The following is a 19590-nucleotide window of genomic DNA, read 5'->3' on the forward strand; positions in this document are numbered from 1 at the left end:
GAAAACATTTTTTTCTGATAAATCAATGTAGAAAAAGTATATTCTAGCTACATTAGTTTTTTTTTTTACTTTTTTATTTTACAAGAGTGTGCGAGCATTAACGCTTACCCAAACTTTTTATTTTTGTCAGAGAAAAGCTGGGAAAAAGGTAGTTAAAACTAAGTCAGTATTTTTCTCTAGTTGAATTGAGCTCTTTAATTTTCCCTCCTGGTGAAAAATCCCCACTTCCTGCCTGAACTCGTCCCCGGGTGAGAGGTCAGTAAGGCTGGGACTGCTCGCCGTAGACCGAGTGATATTACACCGCAGCATCCCGGGACAATGTGACCCTTCCCTGGATCACCTTCATTAGCTAGTCGGAGCGGAGCGGCGCGGAGTGCAGCAGGAGAGGCGAGACGAGCTAGGCTGCAGGCGAGTAGCGGTAGCTAAGTGAGCTGGGCGGCTGGGCCAGCGCTGAGCCCGCGGAGAGGACCGAGCGCACAGCCCGCCCTGAGCCTCCTCCCTCCGGCTGCAGTGAGCTGGCAGCAGCGCGAGGAGGAGCTGAAGGCGGTAAGGCTGCGTTATTGACCTGCTCCTGTTTTCTGCAGTCACCCCAGACCCGTTTAGCTACTGCTAACTGTTTATCGGGAGCTTTGTTAAGTCAGCTGCCATTTCTCTGATCTGCAGCCACACTAAGCTAAAAACGGGGAAAACTGAAAATCCGCTGCGGTGTTTGTTTTTTGTTATTGTCGCCCTGGAACCTTATAATCTGCACTCGGCTAGTTTTGCACTCACTGCGAGACCTGCGTGTTTGTTGTGATTAGATTCTTCTACTCATAAAACAGTAAATCAGCGCGTGAAAAAAGATTAAAAATGCGAAGGAAGCTTAAATGCTACCCTGCCTTTTCCCAAATTGCTAGCTTGCTAAAGCTAAGCAGACACAATCCGCTAAAACTGCAGCAAAACACGCGCTCAGTCACATAAACACCAGTGGAAATCTAAGTCAAAACGCTGGGTTTGGTTAGCTCTAGCTGCAGGTCCGTTTAATACACGGCTAATGGCGGATTGCTGGTGTAGGTTAGATAACTAAAGCTAGCTATAACGTTACACAGACAGGGAGAGAGGGAGAATGGGACTTCTGCCTGAACTCTGGCTAAGTGACTGCAGACACCGAGTTTTTAGCGTTAGTGAGAAAAATGTCCTGGAATATAAAAATCTATATTTTCTGTGCTAGACGTCCCCCGGGCCGTGTGGTGAGTCGTTGACCATGCGGCAGTGGTGCCTCCCTGCTGTGGCTCCACGCACCGAACCGCTCCCACCGGGCAGACCCTCGCCTCAGCTCTCAGGTAGGACCACAGATCTCCACCACCCACAGACCCTGACTCACTGCTTCTCTCCAGCTTTACTGGACACTGTAAACTTACTCAAATAAACATCACCACCTCTCACCAACTTCAGGTGAAGGGTGTCTATTTCTGGCCCTGGAGAGCTCAATCAGAAAGCTAGTATTATTATACTGTTATTAATATTATTAATAATGATAATAATAGTTGGGGATGCATCAATACCATATTTTTGCAACCGAGTATGAGCACATGCATTTTTGCACTGAACAATACCTATTCCTACTTAGAATGAAGCAGTCAGAGGCGTTGTGTAATATTGTAGTTAGTTATTAGTGTAAAGTAGTGCGAAGCAACAGTAACGTTTTTGTTAATCTTAGAATTTTTGTGACAGTAAGTCCTCCAACTTTATCATGTGACATCAGGACCATATCAGTTTTTCAAAGACTCTCAGGGATTAAACAAGAAGTAAATTAAGACAGGAGTGAAAGGGAGAGTTTTTTCAGTTTTTACCAGTGTTTTTTATGTTACTGACTGCGAATGAACCTCCACCCCGAGTTCAGCAGGTCCTGGGGAGCTAAGCCTGGGATCCGTGGGCACCACTAAACTAGTGCTGGTCTTTGCGGTGGCATGGGGGAAGAACCAAGCCCACCAGAGCTCTGCAGGAGTACTTTATGTGTTACAGTTTGCTGAACTGCTGGGTTTAGACAGTTGCGTTCTCTCTCTTTCTCTTACTCGTGCCATCTCCTGTGCTGTGGATCTGGGACTGAGTATATACAATTCAGACTGGAGTGATGTAGTTGTCTGTTCTTTAGTACAGCAGTGTGCACTACTGGATGTTTTGGATGTTGGTATCTGCCTTGGTGGCAGGAACGAGTACAGGGGAGTCCCAACCTCCTCTTGTCGGTTAATAATTATAAATTGTTATAAATTATAACACAGTTATTTCAAACCCTGCAGTGTGTTTGGCTGAGAGGCATTATATGAGTGCTGTTATCAGCCGATAATGCACTGTAATCGAAGCTCTCCCTGTATTACTCTGAGACATACAGGTAATCTAGCAACAATGCAGCAAAACAGCACAGCTACAAACAGAGCTGGGAGGTTAATCAAATTCATTTAATTTACTGTTTTAATTTGATTTTCAGAATGGGATAATGGAGATTGTACATCTTTACATATAGAAGCTGCCAGAAGGAATCTCAGTTTTTTGTAAATAAATAACTGAAGTTTTGTAAACTAAAAACCTAAATCATAATTAAGAATTTAGATTATTTTTTTACAGGATCTCCCAGTTCTATATCAGTGGCTGCAAAAATTACTAGTAAGTAGGGGTGGGCGTTATGGCTCTAAAATAATATCACGATATTTCAGGGTACTTTTGCGATAACGATATACTTGCCGATATAGGAAAACTAATATAAATACTAAAATAATTAGTTCATTTCAGGAATATAGGAATCATAATGTGGCAAAATAAATAATATAGCATAAAATAATATAATGCAGCAAATAATATTCCAGAATATTTGGTTCATGCATATAAACTGCAAACTAAAACAATTATACAATAAATAAACCTAAAGCTTCACAGAAAATAATAGACTACTTTTAAGACAGAACAGCCCTATTATCACGATATGGATTTTTAATATCATGATATTTCTGTGTCACGATATATTGTATACGATATAATATTGCCCACCCCTACTAGTAAGTCCCTATAAACTTCAATATAGTCAGTACTGGAGTGTGGGCAACTAGTTTTAGGCAGGTAACAGAAGCTGCACCATGAGATACTGGTCGGTTACAGGAAAACCTGTTGGACAAGCCTTTTTTCAGAGTCTCACCAGACAGGTGGGCTTTAAAGATAGCTATAATATCCTGTACCTAATAGTTTAAATACCCTGTGCACTATACTGTATCAGCCTTGCAATTGTGCACTGTCTATGCATATGTTGGTCTGGTCTGGTCTTGTCTCGTCTGTTTTCTTTGAGCTAGTATGTTTATCTTGTCTCTGCATCAGAGTTTCATTAGGAGTGCACACATGCTTTTTTTATTCTTCTTCTGTGAAATTACACCTGGAGTGGGAAGTAATTGAGGGTAAGTTTAAATATTGAGGGAGAAGTGAGTGCTCCCTACTTCATGATAGTCCAGGGGATTGAGGCAGTGACCTTTGTATCCAAAGCTTGCAGTGTTGAGGTCAGAAAACACTATTGAGGATAATATATCCATATATTGTACGATAATTAAATAATTTCATTGTTGTGATAGGCCTAGCAATGGCTGCCTCAGAGACTGTTTAACCCATAGACTGTATATAGCTGGACAGAGCATCGTCTCTTAAAAGTGAAGCCACCACAGGTCGGGCGCCCCCTGCTGTTCGGCTGCAGAAAGCTGTGTAACTCCACCCATTCCCATAGGTTTCAATGGCAAAACAGACAACATTCAATCACGTTTTTTTCTAATATACTGTAATTCTACCTCCATTATTTAAATGCAGCAGCTAGTGTAACCTCTGCTTATATTGTCATTTTTATATCCCCACAGAATTCGGTTTTTAAAACGTTATTCAGCTCTATTCAAAAAAGGTGTGGTTATGGTAAAAGGGCTGGTTATGGGCGGGACCAATAACAGACCGTCAGCTCCGCTCCGCCCCGCTCTGCAGTATGTGACCGCGAGGCAGCCCTCGGGGGCGGGGTTATTTAAATGAGCAGGCTGCTCTCCACAGTCTTTCTCCCTCCTCTGGTCTCTACTGCGCAGAATCAGGTGGCAGGATCGCCAACATGGCGGAAGATTTTGGCTTCATTTTCATTGAATGAATGGGAACGGAGACACGGCGTCCATCTTTTTTACAGTCTCTGGTTTAACCTTGTATTTGTTTAATGATAAATACATAAATATCTAATAAATCTAAATATCTAATACAACTACAGTGTTTAAACTGAAAAGTTTGCACAACAGTTATTACCTATGCAAAAACTCTTATCATATTCTGTTTTATTATAATGAAAATGTAATTAAATTGTGGGTTAAGTGCATCATGAAAGTCTTATACACAGACTTGCATCTTTTTTTTTAGGGTTATAATATTTCATTGTACCATAATGTTCTAAAAATTTCAGTATATTCAATCTGTGCATCTCTCACGTTAACTGATCCAGTTTATTTTGAGTGCATCATTGGGGTTTTCTTCTCCTCAAGCACAACCAGATTAGTAAAAAAAAAAATCACAAAGCTCTCCAGGACCATGGCTTTTTAGACCTGTTGTTTTACCATTAAATATCATTAGATATTATCATTAGATATTATAGTTGTGCTCTATGCATTTATTCAAAAGGATAACTGTGCTTCTAATTGCAGATGCCAGGATGGAGTGTTGTGACGTGGAGCCACGCTACACGATCGAGCAGATTGACCTGCTGCAACGGCTGAGGCTCTCGGGGTTGACCAAGCCTCAAATCATTCAAGCCCTAGAGTCTCTAGAGAGACTGGATCCAGACCACCGTGCCGCTTGCTGTGACAATCACTCAGCCCCACCCAGTGCTCCTACCTCTGCGGCCGCGGCCGCCCCCTCTTCCTCATCTTCCTCCTCTTCTTCTCTCACCTCAGCTACCACACAAACCCCTGTCATAGAAGCTGCTCTGTCACCCAGCAACAGCTACGATGCTTCACCCCCACCCCTCTACCCACCCAGTGCAGTTCAGAGGTCATTTAATTATGACCTGGCAGAAGAGGACTGGGATCTGGAAGAGAAGGTGGAGGAGTACATGAGGTATAAAATTACATTATGTTACCTTTTTTTTGCTCTAAACGCTAGTGAGAAGGACTGATTAATATAACACAGTATTAATGGCAGTGAATGTCCCTGGAGCAGTCGTGTAATTTTCAAAAAAAGAACAGGACTTTTGAAGTAGGTCAGGTGGACTGAGAGGAATAGTGAGACAGCTAGTTTTGAAGTAATGCTTTAAAGCACTTTAAAGCTCTAAATCAGATTTTGGGAAGTGCTGCCTAATAGAAACTGTGGTTGGTATATTTTTTCTGTTTCTTCTTTCCTAATTACATAGCAAGATAATTGGAGATGGCGTGATTAGTGTTTTGGGGTCTATACCGATCTTGTATCGTGATAGGCCAATTGCCAGTACTGATCGAGGATGAAAACTTGGTAAAACATTGTTGTGCAGGGCTTTTGTAATGTTTTGTGCACTACATCTGTCAAGGTGTTTTTTTTTGAATGAACCACATTTTCCATATAGATTCATAACGTTTAACCACAGGCCATAAATTCCTCTGCAGAACTGCTCTGTATTGGTCACAGTGATGCTGGTGGTCTTGGCTTCCTATGCTGTGTTCTGATACTGTGAATTCTTGAGAGGGGTTAGTGGTGTTTCAAGTCTTTACTCTGCTTCCTCCACAAGGCACATTTTTCGTAGATACTCTACAAATATCTGTGCTTGATATGGTTTTAAAAAAATAGACTGAGAATACTGCCCAACAATGCAGTTTGAAAGTACGATGTGAACAGTCTATGTAAGGACCAGTTTTAAATAAATAAATGTTTTACCTATAAATTTGAAAACAGGTTTGTCAAGGGACTACTTTGATTTCATTGTTTGCATACAGTTGGTTGAAAACTAAAATATACTACATAAACGTTATTTATTTATTTATTTATTTATATATAGCCGTTATATACATGTGTAATATCGTATATTAGCATCTGCCCAAAATGTTCACATCGGTGCGGCCCTACTTTTAACCACTGCGTTGCCCTAAAACACTGTAAATGGGCACTGATACAAAATCAGCCACATCATCTTTGCGTGGTTGTTGTATGGCTGTTTACCTCTATGCTGTACACTCATTCTGAAATAGAACAGTTTAAACAAATACTTAAAGATTCAATATTGCCACACTGTGGGTGTGTGGGTGTTGGTGTATGTGTTTAAATGTCTGACCAGGGCTGTATATAATCTTGAAAAAAAAAATGATGGCACATATTAACATTTTGGGGCTTTATTATGTGTGAAAGCACAACAATTGAAATGGATTAGATCGACATTTACCAATTCTCAGCCTTAACGTTGCATCAAGTCCGAATCAGGATTTGGTTTTGTGTGATTATAGCATGTATATGTAATCTGTATGTAATGATTCTGTTGCTGGTGAAGACTCACACTGATGAAAAGCTGTGTTTGAATTTTAGGAGGGACAGTAACCTGGTGAAGGAGGAGATCAAGGCTTTTCTCAATAACAGGAGGATCTCTCAGGCTATTGTTGGACAAGTCACAGGTACTCTGTTCAACTCCCTTTAGCACACAGTTCCACAATGACTCTAATATTAAAAAGAAAGCTAGATATTAAAGTTATGTTGCCTATGAAGAAAGATAGAAACAGTACTGTGCATGAAGATGCATCAGACATCTACTTCCTGTTAAAATCAGCCATGAGAAACTTTAAACTTAAATAACACCTTGTGCTTTTTGATGTTTATTACACCCTAAGGAGTTGTTCCTATGTTAAACTGGTGCTGTAAAAAAAAGCCTGAAGGTATTAAACATACTGTGTTATTCATTTATTTGTTCTCTATGTGACATTTGACAGTTTTTTCTTGCTGTGTTTCTTGTTTAAGGTATTAGTCAAAGCTACATCTCCCAGTGGCTACTGCAGCAGGGTCTGGAGATGAGTGATTCCAAGCGCAGGGCCTTCTACCGCTGGTACCTGCTGGAGCGCAACAGCCCAGGTGAGCACAGATTATCTGGCCAGAGCTGAAATTCATCTTTTAGGGTCTTTTTATTTGGTGGAATTAAGTGCTAGTTACCTTAATAGGTTTCAGTCAGGGGTAGGAGGAGAATATGGGGGTTGCATACCTTTGTTTGTTTGTTTGTTTGTTTTTGTTTGTTTGTTTGTTTGTTTTTGTTTGTTTGTTTGTTTGTTTTTGTTTGTTTGTATGTACAGCTAACATTCATTTTCTTCACACTTACTTTCTGCACACTTTCCATGGACTGTAAGGAGTTAAAAAAGTATGGACACCGAGACAGTGTCCATACTGTCTAGAAAGTATTGTTGAAATGAAACCAGCCTATTTCATGTTTGCCATTTTTACAATGTATTTAAAGCTACTGTAGGTTTGGCTCATTCTATAGAATATTTATTCTGTTTGGGAAATAAGTTTGTAACTCAGCATCCAAAACACTCATCCACTCACATGTTGTATGTGACTGTGTTTAAAGGGGCTGATAAAGTGATACAGAGTTTTAATACAGAGTTCCCCACCCTTTCTTTAGTATGCCGTAGTAGGCTGTATACTGTAGCTATCAGTCCTGATCCTGGGCCTGGAACTTGCTGGTTTTCATGTTGTCTCTGCTCCACCTAACGCTACTAACAGAGCCTTGAGCATGTCGCTTTGTAATCCTCTGCAATGCTGCAGTGTCGAGCATGTCTCTGCATACTTAATCCTTTCAATTATGGACATCTGAATACAGCTAGAATGGACTATTTTTACAACTTTCTGTTTTTTCTGTAACTGAGCAGTACTTTGGAGGCTGTATACACACCTATGAATGAATACTTTTGGAAGTAAGCCCAGTTAACATACAGTTTTCTGATTGCCTAAACGGCTTAAAGGGTTCAGATGGAGTGAAAACCAGCATGCTCAGGGCCCCAGGAGCAGGACTGACACCCCCTGGAGTAGACAGAGAGAACTACTGATGCACCTGCTCCCCTGGTACTCTGCACACCAGTCCCAGCAAGGTAACCACCACGTTGAAGGGAAGCCTCTATAGAAGGATCTAGCTGCTTTACTTAAAAGAGAATTTCAGAAAATGTTGAAGTGTAACTGCCTAATTACAATGTTAAGATGTAAACCGAGTCAATCAGAGTGTTTTTTCGTAATATGTGCTGTTATTAAAAACGTAGCTTTAGTCAGAATTGTTCAGTAGTGATGGGATTCAGATGTCTGAAGAATGTCTTTTAATGTGGCCCTTTTTTAATATTAGTGATAGGAATTTAATATTAATGTGTCCACATAGGTCAATTTCCTTGTTTGCCCCATATAGTCTCATATGTTTCAGTGTTTCAGGTAGTGTGAGAACAGCTGGTGAATAAAACATAATGATTGTATGACATTACATAATGACATAATGATTTTTGAACATTACTATATGTTTGCACTGCCCACACTGTCTACTTTTTTTTTATTACCCGTGAAACACAGCTGTAGTCATAGGCAGTACATGGTTTATGGAATTAGGATGAATTGGATTCATGTTGGATTAAAGTAAAGTCATGAATTTCTATCTGATTATTCAGAATTTGTAATGCTTCTAATGTAATACATTGTGTTTTGGTACTGTTGTGGTAATAAAGTCATGGTTAAGTGCACGTGTTGCACAGAAAATACACAGTGAATATGGATCATGAGTTTACACAGTGGACGAAGATTGACAAGCATAATGCAGAACTTCATTTCTAAAGCATGAGTTCCACCCAATCATAAGAAAATAATGCAATGTATACTGAATAGAATATATTGTCAGTTTAATTTTCTTTCCTTATTCTTTATCATGTGTTGTTCTGTTTGCAAATAAAACAACCAAAAATAAATGAATCTCCTTTCAATCCTATTTCAACTAATGGAATTATAGTGTAGATCTAAAAATGTCAATGAGTCAACACATTGAACATGCTAACGTTTATATAATACTTTACCAAGAAATATGCCAGAGATTGTTTAACATTTATAAACTTACTTTCTTGTGCTATATAAAGATGTTTTTACATAACTAATACATTTTTGCTCCGTCATGCTAATCTAGGATTGTGCAGTCTCAGAAATTTCTACAAGTTTTGCATTCAACATATATTTGCATTTGCATTTCCCACAAATCCTATCTGTGCATCTCTACCAAGTCTGCATTGTAGGTGCATCTACACTTGCTTCCTTTTACCACAAATGATGTTATTTATTTAAAAAGAAATAGATTGTACATCAAACTACCAAAAATAACCATCAATTTTAAGGATTAAATCATTAAGAAAATTTGGATAATGATGTGAAATTCTCTTTTAAAGTTGCATGCTGGCCAGTGCATGACTCTGAGAGTGTTATTGTCACAGACTTTTTTAAGGCATATCATGTTAATCATATATCATGTGTAATCTTTGTCCACTCATTGCTAATTTAAATATGCTAATTCTAATTTCTAAGACGCACTTTAGCTTGTAGTGAATTTTGTTTTCATTTTTGGTGTCTGTCTTGATGTATGTGCAGGTGCGACTCTGTCTATGCGCTCCATGGTTAAAGAAGAACCTGATTGGAGGGTTGCTGGTAGCCCTGCAGACAGGGTGGCTGTAGGTGGGCCTTTCAGACTGAGAAGGGGCAGCCGCTTCACCTGGAGGAAAGAGTGCCAATCAATCATGGAGAGGTGAGCTAATTACCAAGAGCTTCCTAAGCAGCAGCTTTCAGGTCAGGTTCATTTGACAGTGTGATATCTTCAGTCAACATCTTACTGAGCATTTAAGTGTCCTTAATAGAGCAAGAATGTTTTAGACATTTATAAAAAGAAATGTAGAAAAATAAACTGAAAGGAGTTTAAACTGCAAGCGCCAGTGTGTGACTGGCTTTAAATCACATTGTGAATTTTTTGTGTGAAATTTATCTAACTTAACATGAGCAAGTTTAGTGTGCTCTTCCTCTCCTCTCATCTCCTTGTCTCACTTCTTTATTCCTCATTTCAGATTAAAAGCCCTCTGCAGAGTTTTATGATTTCAAAACTTTTTATAGAAGTCTAAATCAGTGACAGTGGCATTAAGATGATAATTAAGTACAATGAAGTGATGTGCATCATGGTTATGTCTTAACATCTGTGAAATTTTAAGAATTGATGTAAATCGCAACTGCTACTTTTTTCAATTAGCACTATAGTTAAGCATGTTGTATTTAAGCATGTTATTTTAAATTGATCAGTGCTTTATGTCAGATCAGAAACTTCATCCTGAAAAAGGGAACTTTGGTTTTAATTGTCTTTCAAGCTTATTTAGACAATGTAGTTAGCGGACTATGGCCTCATTTCTTTATAAAAAATAATTATAATCTGTGTATTGTTTCTAATCCCTACAGTGTAATGATCTTGCTGCTTGGTAATGACAGTAGTTTGACACTAGAGGGCACATGACTATTACCCTAATGCCTTTCCTCTCATCTACAGTGACTGCTGTGTGAGTAAAGTTGTTTAAATAGCCTGTGACAGTATGTGAAGCTACAGTATGTGATTTGAAACTTTTATACATTATCTGGTAAAGTGTAACAGAAATCATGGATACATTCTTTTACATTGTGTAGTGTAAGAGCAGTATTATTAAATAACAATCACATGCCAGTGCTGTGCGTAATGAGATCTTTGTACAGGGTGAGGGTTTTTTCCCTCTTAAAGTGGTGAGGCTTTTTCCTCTTTTTGGTGCAGTGCTTGGTTTTGTTGCAGTATTAAACCCTTCTTGATTAGCTGGCTGTTGTCTTGTCAGTTTCTTTATAGAGAATCAGTATCCTGATGAAGCCAAGAGAGAGGAGATTGCCAATGCCTGCAACTCTGTCATCCAAAAACCAGGTAAGTACACTTCTGTTAATCCATCTGCAGAGTAGCAGCAAGTTCAGGCAAGTTCTGCAATATGCCAATTTCCTCTTTGACTTTCCGCTTCTAGCGGATTCTAACAATACACCAGAGACCAGGTTCTCCTGGTAAGAAAAATTATTAGGGATGCACCGAATACATGTACCAGACATTTACTTATTTATTTGAGCTTATATTGCACTTTACACAGGCTGGGACTCTGCGAGTAATCCAGACGGGAAAAACTAGCATTGCAGCTAAACCTCTCCAGTCCAGCCGAGACCTGCAGCATTACATATATTATCCAGGCAGTTACGAATCACAGCTAAACGTTTCAGCCCAGAGGAGGACGACTGCTGTGTCTGCATCCCTCATTTCAAATAAAACCCCTCTGCAGGGTTTTGTAATTGTGTGTGCTCACTGCAAAATATATGTAGTAGAGACTCCATATTGTGCTTTGTTGGTATATATGCTGGATCAACATAGTTAAAATTTAGCAAAATAAGTTTCAGGATGAATGAAAACCTGTGAAAAAACATGTGGTTTTGCACCCTTCAGATAAATATAATTTGGTCGTCCAGTTTTGGCAAATAATTTAATATCAGTGCATCATTAAATTTCATTGGATTCTTACGTTTTTGTCATTCCAGGGTGCAAACTTTCAGAATTCGAGAGAGTCACTGCACTCAAAGTGTACAACTGGTTTGCCAATCGCAGAAAGGAGATGAAGAGGCGTGCTAACATAGGTAAGATTACTGCATTTGAGGAATGTCAAAACAATTTTTGAACATGATTGCATCTCGTGTCCGCCCTCTCCCCTCGTTTTCTTTTATTATTTTCCCTGATCATCCCCATCTCACCCTCAGAGGCTGCCATTCTTGAGAGCCATGGAATAGAAGTGCCAAGCCCCAGCTGCCATTCAAATGGTGAAGAGGTTGAGAACCAGGAGTTTGGGGATCAGGTTGTAAATCAGCGATTTCCTGATCAGGTGAGAGTCCAATCTGTGACCTGTTCTGCAATGATTTATTTAAATGTAGTCCTGTATATGGTGTTTATTTCTACTTATTGAGGATGCCTCAATATAGGAATTTGTTTTTATGCATGTATGATGTTTACAAAGCTGATACATCAGAAAAAATACACAAAAATCTTGGTTTAAAAGCATTAGAAGGATGTATTACAATTGTTTTTAGACTGTGAAGAATAGACTGTTTTTTTTAATGCACTGAATACATTTTTATTATTTTTGCTTAAATAGATTTAGCTATAATTTATTTAAAGTATGTCAATACATTGTTTACATGATTTAAAACTTGAGATTGCAGAAATCTGTCAATATTTATTGTTAAGCAATTTGAACATCATTCTGCGTCGCTGACGGTCTTTTTTTAATGTGGAAAAAATATGTTTTGTGTGCGGGTGTGTCACTTTGTGTGTGCGTGTGCATGAAGGAAGAGCTCTCTCAAAGGAAAGACAGTGAGCCCGATGGAGTCGTTTTGCCTGCAGTGGAAGTAGTACCTCTTCCAAGCCCCTCCTCTCAACATGTGGATCAGAAGCTGGATGAATCCAAAAGGGAGGCCACTGATGAAGAGTGAGTGGCGGGAGGAGTCAGTGTCTTATTTTGGGTGGCCTGTGCCGCTTAGTGCTACTCTAACAGATTTTCGCGGATGACGTCTGAGTCAGGCCAGACACCAAATTCTCTGGTGCCTCTAGTTGTAGGGAGGCAACTGTATGTATCTACAGTAATCACGCTTGTAGTAATGGCAATATTTATCTCTATATACTATATTGTGCATTCCAAGACAAGTCTTAACACATCTTTTAAGAGGGAAGGACGGTTGGGGTGCAAAGTTGTTAACCCTTCACTTCATGCTAAAGCCTTTTACCTCCCCATTCTCTTCTCTAGTCTCAAGTAAAACAGTTCGACAAATATACAGAAACCTAACAGGGGAGGAAGCACTGTGCGAGGAACCTGCAGGACAGGTATTTGGATGTGGTGACTGGGTGCACTAAAATTGTGGCGTTTGTGTGAATGCAGGCGGTGTTGAAATCTCCTTAGTCACATGCAGTATTCACATACTGAATAATACAGTAACACAACCTGAATACCACCACCAACTCAGGTAAACACACATTTGGGAATGGTGAAGTGGAAGTGGCCCCATATTCACTCACCATCATTTGGGTATTGGGGTTTTGTGTCTTGGACAACATTATCATACGTGTTATATGTCTGTCTTTGTCTTGTTTTGTTTTTGTTTTTTATTTTTCAATGTTTAGTAAGCAAAGCTGAAATCGTTTCTTTAAGATCTATACATTATAGCAGATCACGACTTTACACTCTTTTTATATTAACCACTACTTCAAGCCTTTCTCTACCCAGTCACTTAAGCTATTGTGACCTCTGACTGGTATTCGGGCTCTAAAATGCTTCTTTTTTTAACCTCGATTATGGTTTGCTTTAAGCACCATTTATTACTTACATAAGCTATTGTAGTATGTAAAGCTACAGAAAGACATGTCTCTATGTCAGATTTAGAATCTTATGCAAAAAGCTGCTTTCAAGTGGATGATCCACCGTCTTTTCTCCCCCATCCCTTTCAAGCCAAAGCTATGCCAAGGTAAGCGATCTTTCAGAAAGGAAGTTTATGTGGTCTAAGACTAATGAAATTCTTTCTCTGAGGAGTTTAAAGGAACAGAAATGTGCTGAAAAAGTGTGCTCTGGGTGTGGGAAAGTGTTAATTAAGCCATGATAATCCAGGCCTCAGCTCTGTATACCAGAACAAGAAGCAGTGTTGCACGCTGTCAGGGCCCATCTCTTTCTGCATTTCCTTGATGACCTAAATAAAATCAATATACAAATACAGTCTGCTGTTTGGATTTATAGAAATGATCTACGTGTATGTGTGTGTAGGGGGGTGATGATTTGTGTGGGAGACTTTTGGTTTATCACTAACTAATATGAAAAATAATTAGTAAAACTATTTAGTATTAAATAGTCGAGTAGTGGACTACCAAAATAATCAATAGTTGCAGCTATAATGGAGGACTTGGGAGAAATAATCATTAAATAAACAACTAAGCAAAATAAAAAATCGACAGACTAGTTGGTATGGAGGTGCTAGAGAAAAAGTCCTTGGAATGACCCCATCAATATGGATGGAGCAATATGGTTTTTTTAACAAGCACTTCATGGCCTGATTACTGCAAAACATCAGTTTATTAGTAATGCAGTAAATACGTTTACGTGAATTTGGGTAATTAGATAGTGGGAAAATAATCCAGCGTTTCCTGTGCAACCCACCAATAAGGCATGAGGTAAAATTCATCTAAAACCTGAACTTGATGTTGCACATTTTTAAATGCGTTGAACCACAATATTAACAGACATCAGCTAGAAAATGAATTATTTAAATCCTTCAGTTTCTGAAGTGTCCTGTCATATTGTGGGTAATGCGTAAAGGATGTTTAGTCATTTTTGGTAACAAGGTCTGTTTAAATGCATGCACAGACTGAGAAATACAAGAATACTCCAGTTGAGACAATACATTGACTCTTTAAGTATTTTATTTTTGCACTTTACAGCATACTACTAGGTTTTTATGTAGATTTTATTTATATATTGTTTTCATATTTTTGGAAATATACCTTTTACCCGTAGAATTGAAGTTAACATTAAATATAATATAACATTAAGAATGAATAAACAATTATAATATTTTATGTAATGTTAAAATATAAGAATTTAAATAAACATTCCAGTTTAAATTAACCACCACAAATACACTTTAGAAGAGTTTTGAAGCTGTCGTGCTTATAAAACTGTTTCATCCCAACTTATATGTTAAACCTTATTTATGGCATAGTTCAGTTAAGTGAATTCAGTAAATGGAAAAGAATTCAACAATTTAAAAAAAATATATGGTGGCGTCAATACTGTAGAGCAGCACATCACCTCCAGACTCTGCTACTTATGGGCATAAGGGTTTCTACGTGAATCAGGTCTCATGACAGCAGCGTATCTGCAGAATGGGAAGCTCAAAGACAGGAGCAAGGGAGGGCAAGGCTAAAAACTAACTGGCTACATTCTCCTCACCCTGCTGACAGCACATTGAGAGTACAGCAACACTACTAACTCTGGATTAATTGTTAGGTTTTTGTTTTAATGTTAAAACTGTTCTATAATTTGCAGCAAGTTTTCGATGGTTCCCTAAACCGAATCAAGAGAATCAAAGAATGAGAGCACCATAAAAGAACAATTACCGGTAGTCATTCTGAGCTAGTTGTAAATAGGCTTGTTAAATGACATCTGAGCATTTTTCTGGTAAATCAAAGTAGAATGGAACCATACCTACTATATATACAGTACAAAAGCAGAACAACTGAAAATAGCATAGTGAAAAAATGCATTTTTAGGTACATTTAATTCAAGAAGGAGGTGTATTTATACCATATTAACTATGTCAATATGTGGTGGCATCCATGAATATTCCTGCTTTTATTTTTCTGGCATTCTTCTTCACCCTATCACTCACTCAGTCCTGTAGTCCCTCAGGCCGGCCCCTCCCCGTGGGAAAGCCTGGCTCATGTGACTGTGGCGGCCCAAGCTGGAAGCTGCGGTGGCAGCGCTGGCTCTGCTGCTGCCAAAAGAATGGCAGGCTGGAGAAGCTACACACACACACACACACACACACACACAGACATCACTCACACGAGAGTCAGTCTAAACATTCAGCAACATAAACACACAAACACACACTTTCCAACCCACATCCAGCACGCCACTCGTCCACCCCTGTGCTGCTTTGAGGACCCACACTTCAGTCCTCACAGACACAGAGTCCCACCACAGCCTGGAACACACACATACACACACACATTCCATATATGTCCATGCACACCCCTTTTGAAATATAAACTTGGGAAAACACACAGGCAAACAAACAACTACCCCACAACCAAAAGCCTCCATTCTTTCTTGCATTCAAAGCATCACTTCACATCCCCGTAAAGTGGCACTCTCTGAAGTTCTGCCAAACGTTTTAATGTCTCCTCAGAGGGTAAAACATAGTGGTGTTGTTTGTTATACAGTAATCACGGTCAACACCACACATTGCGCATCACTTATTTTCTTCCCGAAAAAAAAAAATTGCTCACATCTCTAAAGGCTTTGAATGTTTGCCGAACACAGAAAGCCTGAATCAACGAATGAATGTGGATCCATAATTATGTGGGTCTCTAATGTGCTGTCTGTCTTGTTAATGATGCAAAACACATGCCTGTGTTGTTTTTAGAGGATATTTTCTGTCCACATTCTTTAAATGAGTTAAAATAAGACAGCTCAGCAATACTCTTAAATATTGTTATCAAAATAAGGTCTGAGGCTTTACAGGTCTGAGGAAACTCTGCTTTAAAATATGCAGTGAGGAAAATAAGTATTTAAACACCATGTGACTTTGCAAATAGAAATCATGGAGGGGTGTAAAATTTTCATCTTAGGTGCATGGCCACTGTGAGAGACATAATCTGGAATAAATCCAGAAATCAAAATATATGTTTTTTTTATAATTTATTTGTGTTATTGCTGCAATTAAGTATTTGAACACCTGTGAATATCAATGTTAAATTTTGGTACAGTAGCTATTGTTTGCAATTACAAAGGTCAAATGTTTCCTGTAGTTTTTCTCCAGGTTTGCACACACTGCAGCAGGAATTTTGGCCCATTTCTTCACACAGATCTTCTCCAGATCAGGGCTGTCGCTGAGAAACACAGATTCTGAGCTCCCTCCAAAGATTTCCTATAGGGTTTAGGTCTTAAAACTGGCTTGTCCACTCCAAAACCTTGATATGCTTCTTACAGAGCCACTCCTTGGTTATCCTGGCTGTGTGCTTAGAGCCACGACCACATACTCATCATTCTTCACCCTTCAAACACGGCGAGTGGAATTAAGACCAAAAGTTCTATTTTTCATGGGAGAACTTTCTGTGTGTTTAAATACTTATTTTCCTCACTGTACATTTTAGCAAAAATAAGAATACTAGAACATAAAATAATAATTGCTCAATATCAAGTGACAGAGGCTAAATAACTAGACCAAAAATGAAATAAGTGAAATGCAGTTGTAGTAAGTAAGTATCTATCACATTTATAACCACATAAAATGTTTATTAGAATTAAGTGCACCATATCAGCTGCATATGTTACAGCATACTGTAGTTGTTGAAGAGGATTCTGAAAGAATGTTGAAGCTGCATCTCAAGTGCATACTGGACACTAATACTGTAGTATATAATGCATACGAGTTGTAGAGGTTAGTACACAAAATACAAAAGTTTATCTACCATTGCTATGCTATTTTTGGCCTAGAGAAAGTTAGCACAGAGAACTGTGTTTACAGATAATGATTTTGGAAATGTTCCTGAGCCCATGCAATGATGTGTAGTACAGAATCTTGCCTGTTTTTAATGAAGTGCCATGCAGCGATCTGGGTGCTCGAAGATACTGTGTGAGTTAGTTGCAAATTATTCCTATTGCAGTTGTTCCCTCAATCAATCTAATTATCCATTTGTGTTTAGCTCTTCTACAGCTCTGGAAAAAAATAAGAGACCACTTCAGTTTCTGAATCAGTCTGTTTGTTTGATAAAAATAACAATTGTTGTTTTATTCTACGGACAACATTCCTCCCAAATTCCCAATAAAATATGGTCATTTAAAGCATTTATTTGCAAAAAATGAGAAATGGCTGAAATAAAAAGAGATATTCATAAAGTTTAAAACATTTAGAAATCAATATTTGGTAATAATAACCCTGTTTTCATGCATCTTGGCATGTTCTCCTTCACCAGTCTTACACACTGCTTTTGGATAACTTTATGCCACTCCTGGTGCAAAAATTCAAGCAGTTCAGCTTGGTTTGATGGCTTGTGATCATCCAGCTTCCTCTTGATTATATTCCAGAGTTTTTTTTATCAAAGAAACTCAAGTGGTCTCTTTTTTCCAGAGTTGTATGTCGTGGCGATCGTTGCTGTGGACACCCAGAGATGGTAGGTATATGCAGCGTGTGTGTGAGTGCAGAGGACGCAGGTAGGAGGGACAGCAGGGCACGGTGATTCCTTTCCATGGAGCCCTGCTGGCCCACTCTAAGAGCTAGAACTTCAGGTCATAACATTAATTAATATCTTGCTTTCAATAAGAATAGAGTGTGTTTTTGTTGACTTATATGCCATGTGTTCTAATACTACTGGTTTAGGAATTGCTTGAAATTGTGGTTGATGGCCCACAATGAGCTGAGTTTATGGCTGTTCTGGTCTCCTTCCTGGTATTGTATTAGTCCCTTTTACCTATTGTGTCTCAGTGCAATAGCCCAGTTTTCAAGGGCATTTCATCAGAAGAACCAGGCTGACTCTGTCAATATTATTTTCTCAAAATTACACTAAATTTACTTAAAACATTAAAACAACGTTGTTCAAAGATGCAGCCACTGTTATCTATGGTTTTTCACTTCCGTTCACCACCACTCCTCTAAACTCTCTAGTTACATCTGAGCGGAATGTAACATTAAAAACATCTACTCTTCTGGGCCTTTTTTTTGCGCCAACCCACCTTTTTTGGAATGTGTTGCAAGCCCTAAATGCAGGAATTGAAGTTTATTAACTCCGTAAAGACTTTGGCTTGTGTACAGTCTACAAGTATAGGTGATACAAAACTGCTTTTCCCTGCAGTAAATTAAATTATTTACATGCTAAAAACTTTTGGGGGACTTTGAAGAAGAATCCTACAGGACACCTGGAGAAGCTGCATGTTCAAACTCTACTCCACTTAATTTTAGTTCGCTATGAGGAACCAACCCCAAATTTTGTATGTCTGAAAATAGACATAAAAACTAGATAACCGAAATGAAAAGAAAGATTTGGAGGACATGAAATGTTTGATTTGTATTCAGAAAAATACTGATTTTAAAATGTAGTTTTAGAAAGTGCCAACTTTATGATTTGTATTAATTGTAATGTGACAATTGCAGTTTTTTTTTTATTACAATTTTCGACATTCATTAATGTTTCTTATTAAACATGAAACTGTTTTATGTAATGATTGAACTGAAATATTTAAGATATAGACATGTAATATCAGGCAGAAAATTGACAAAAGACCTGCCGCTTAAGGGGTTAATAAATTAAATCAAGTTGAAAAAATAGCTGTAATAAAATAATAATAATAATAAATAATAAAATAAAAATGTTAACATTAGAAACATTGCATTTTAATTTAATTAGCATGTCCCATGCTGTCCCAACTTTATATGATTACATGAACTTTATATATTATCTTCATCATATATTCTGATATTTAATACAAAAATTTAAGGCAAATAAATGCTAAGTGTATGTGTGCGTGCATGCATAATTTTTCTAAATGTACCTCTAAGAAAGAGACAGTGAGAATGAGGATTCATTTAAATTACAGTGCACAGACTGAGAGTGGCAGGCCGAGGCAATGAGAGGGCACATGATGCCCTGTTTCCTCTCCGTGGTGTAGGAGCTCAGCCAGCACCCACCACGTCTCCCCTCTGCGGCCTGCTCCGCCCTGCACCCTACCCATCACCGTGTCTGCAGAGGACCCTGGAGAAAACACTAAGTGGCACCTTGCTCATATTGCACCCAAA

At 38.5% G+C, this 19590-nt stretch overlaps 1 protein-coding gene across 3 annotated transcripts; it reads left to right on the forward strand.

The window, feature by feature from the left end:
* Window positions 1-223: 223 nt before the first annotated feature.
* Window positions 224-13793, forward strand: zgc:91944 (HNF-1_N and homeodomain domain-containing protein). Of its 3 annotated transcripts, none has more exons than XM_007249330.3 (11): window positions 224-546; window positions 1211-1322; window positions 4683-5094; window positions 6526-6611; window positions 6952-7062; window positions 7947-8072; window positions 9592-9745; window positions 10842-10924; window positions 11578-11673; window positions 11794-11915; window positions 12383-13793. In XM_007249330.3, exons 2-11 carry the CDS (start codon window positions 1244-1246, stop codon window positions 12440-12442), a joined length of 1329 nt encoding a protein of 442 aa, XP_007249392.1. In that variant the 5' UTR covers window positions 224-546; window positions 1211-1243; the 3' UTR covers window positions 12443-13793. The 3 variants fall into 3 exon arrangements, with proteins under 3 accessions (XP_007249392.1, XP_007249391.1, XP_015461317.1); XM_007249329.4 differs by having other exon boundaries at window positions 225-546; window positions 12379-13793; XM_015605831.3 differs by lacking the exon at window positions 7947-8072 and having other exon boundaries at window positions 225-546; window positions 12379-13793.
* The last annotated feature ends 5797 nt before the right edge of the window (window positions 13794-19590 follow it).

This window comes from Astyanax mexicanus, chromosome 3 (assembly GCF_023375975.1).
Source record: "Astyanax mexicanus isolate ESR-SI-001 chromosome 3, AstMex3_surface, whole genome shotgun sequence".
Classification (NCBI taxonomy): Eukaryota; Metazoa; Chordata; class Actinopteri; order Characiformes; family Acestrorhamphidae; genus Astyanax; species Astyanax mexicanus.

What these genes read in the sequence shown, in the direction of transcription:
- zgc:91944 (XM_007249329.4), top strand. Translation starts at nt 1,244, where the DNA reads ATGCGGCAGTGGTGCCTCCCTGCTGTGGCTCCACGCACCGAACCGCTC. An exon ending in AAGGTGGAGGAGTACATGAG is followed by an intron (nt 5,095 to 6,525) that starts GTATAAAATTAC and finishes TTTGAATTTTAG; the next exon opens with GAGGGACAGTAACCTGGTGA. An exon ending in TATTGTTGGACAAGTCACAG is followed by an intron (nt 6,612 to 6,951) that starts GTACTCTGTTCA and finishes TTCTTGTTTAAG; the next exon opens with GTATTAGTCAAAGCTACATC.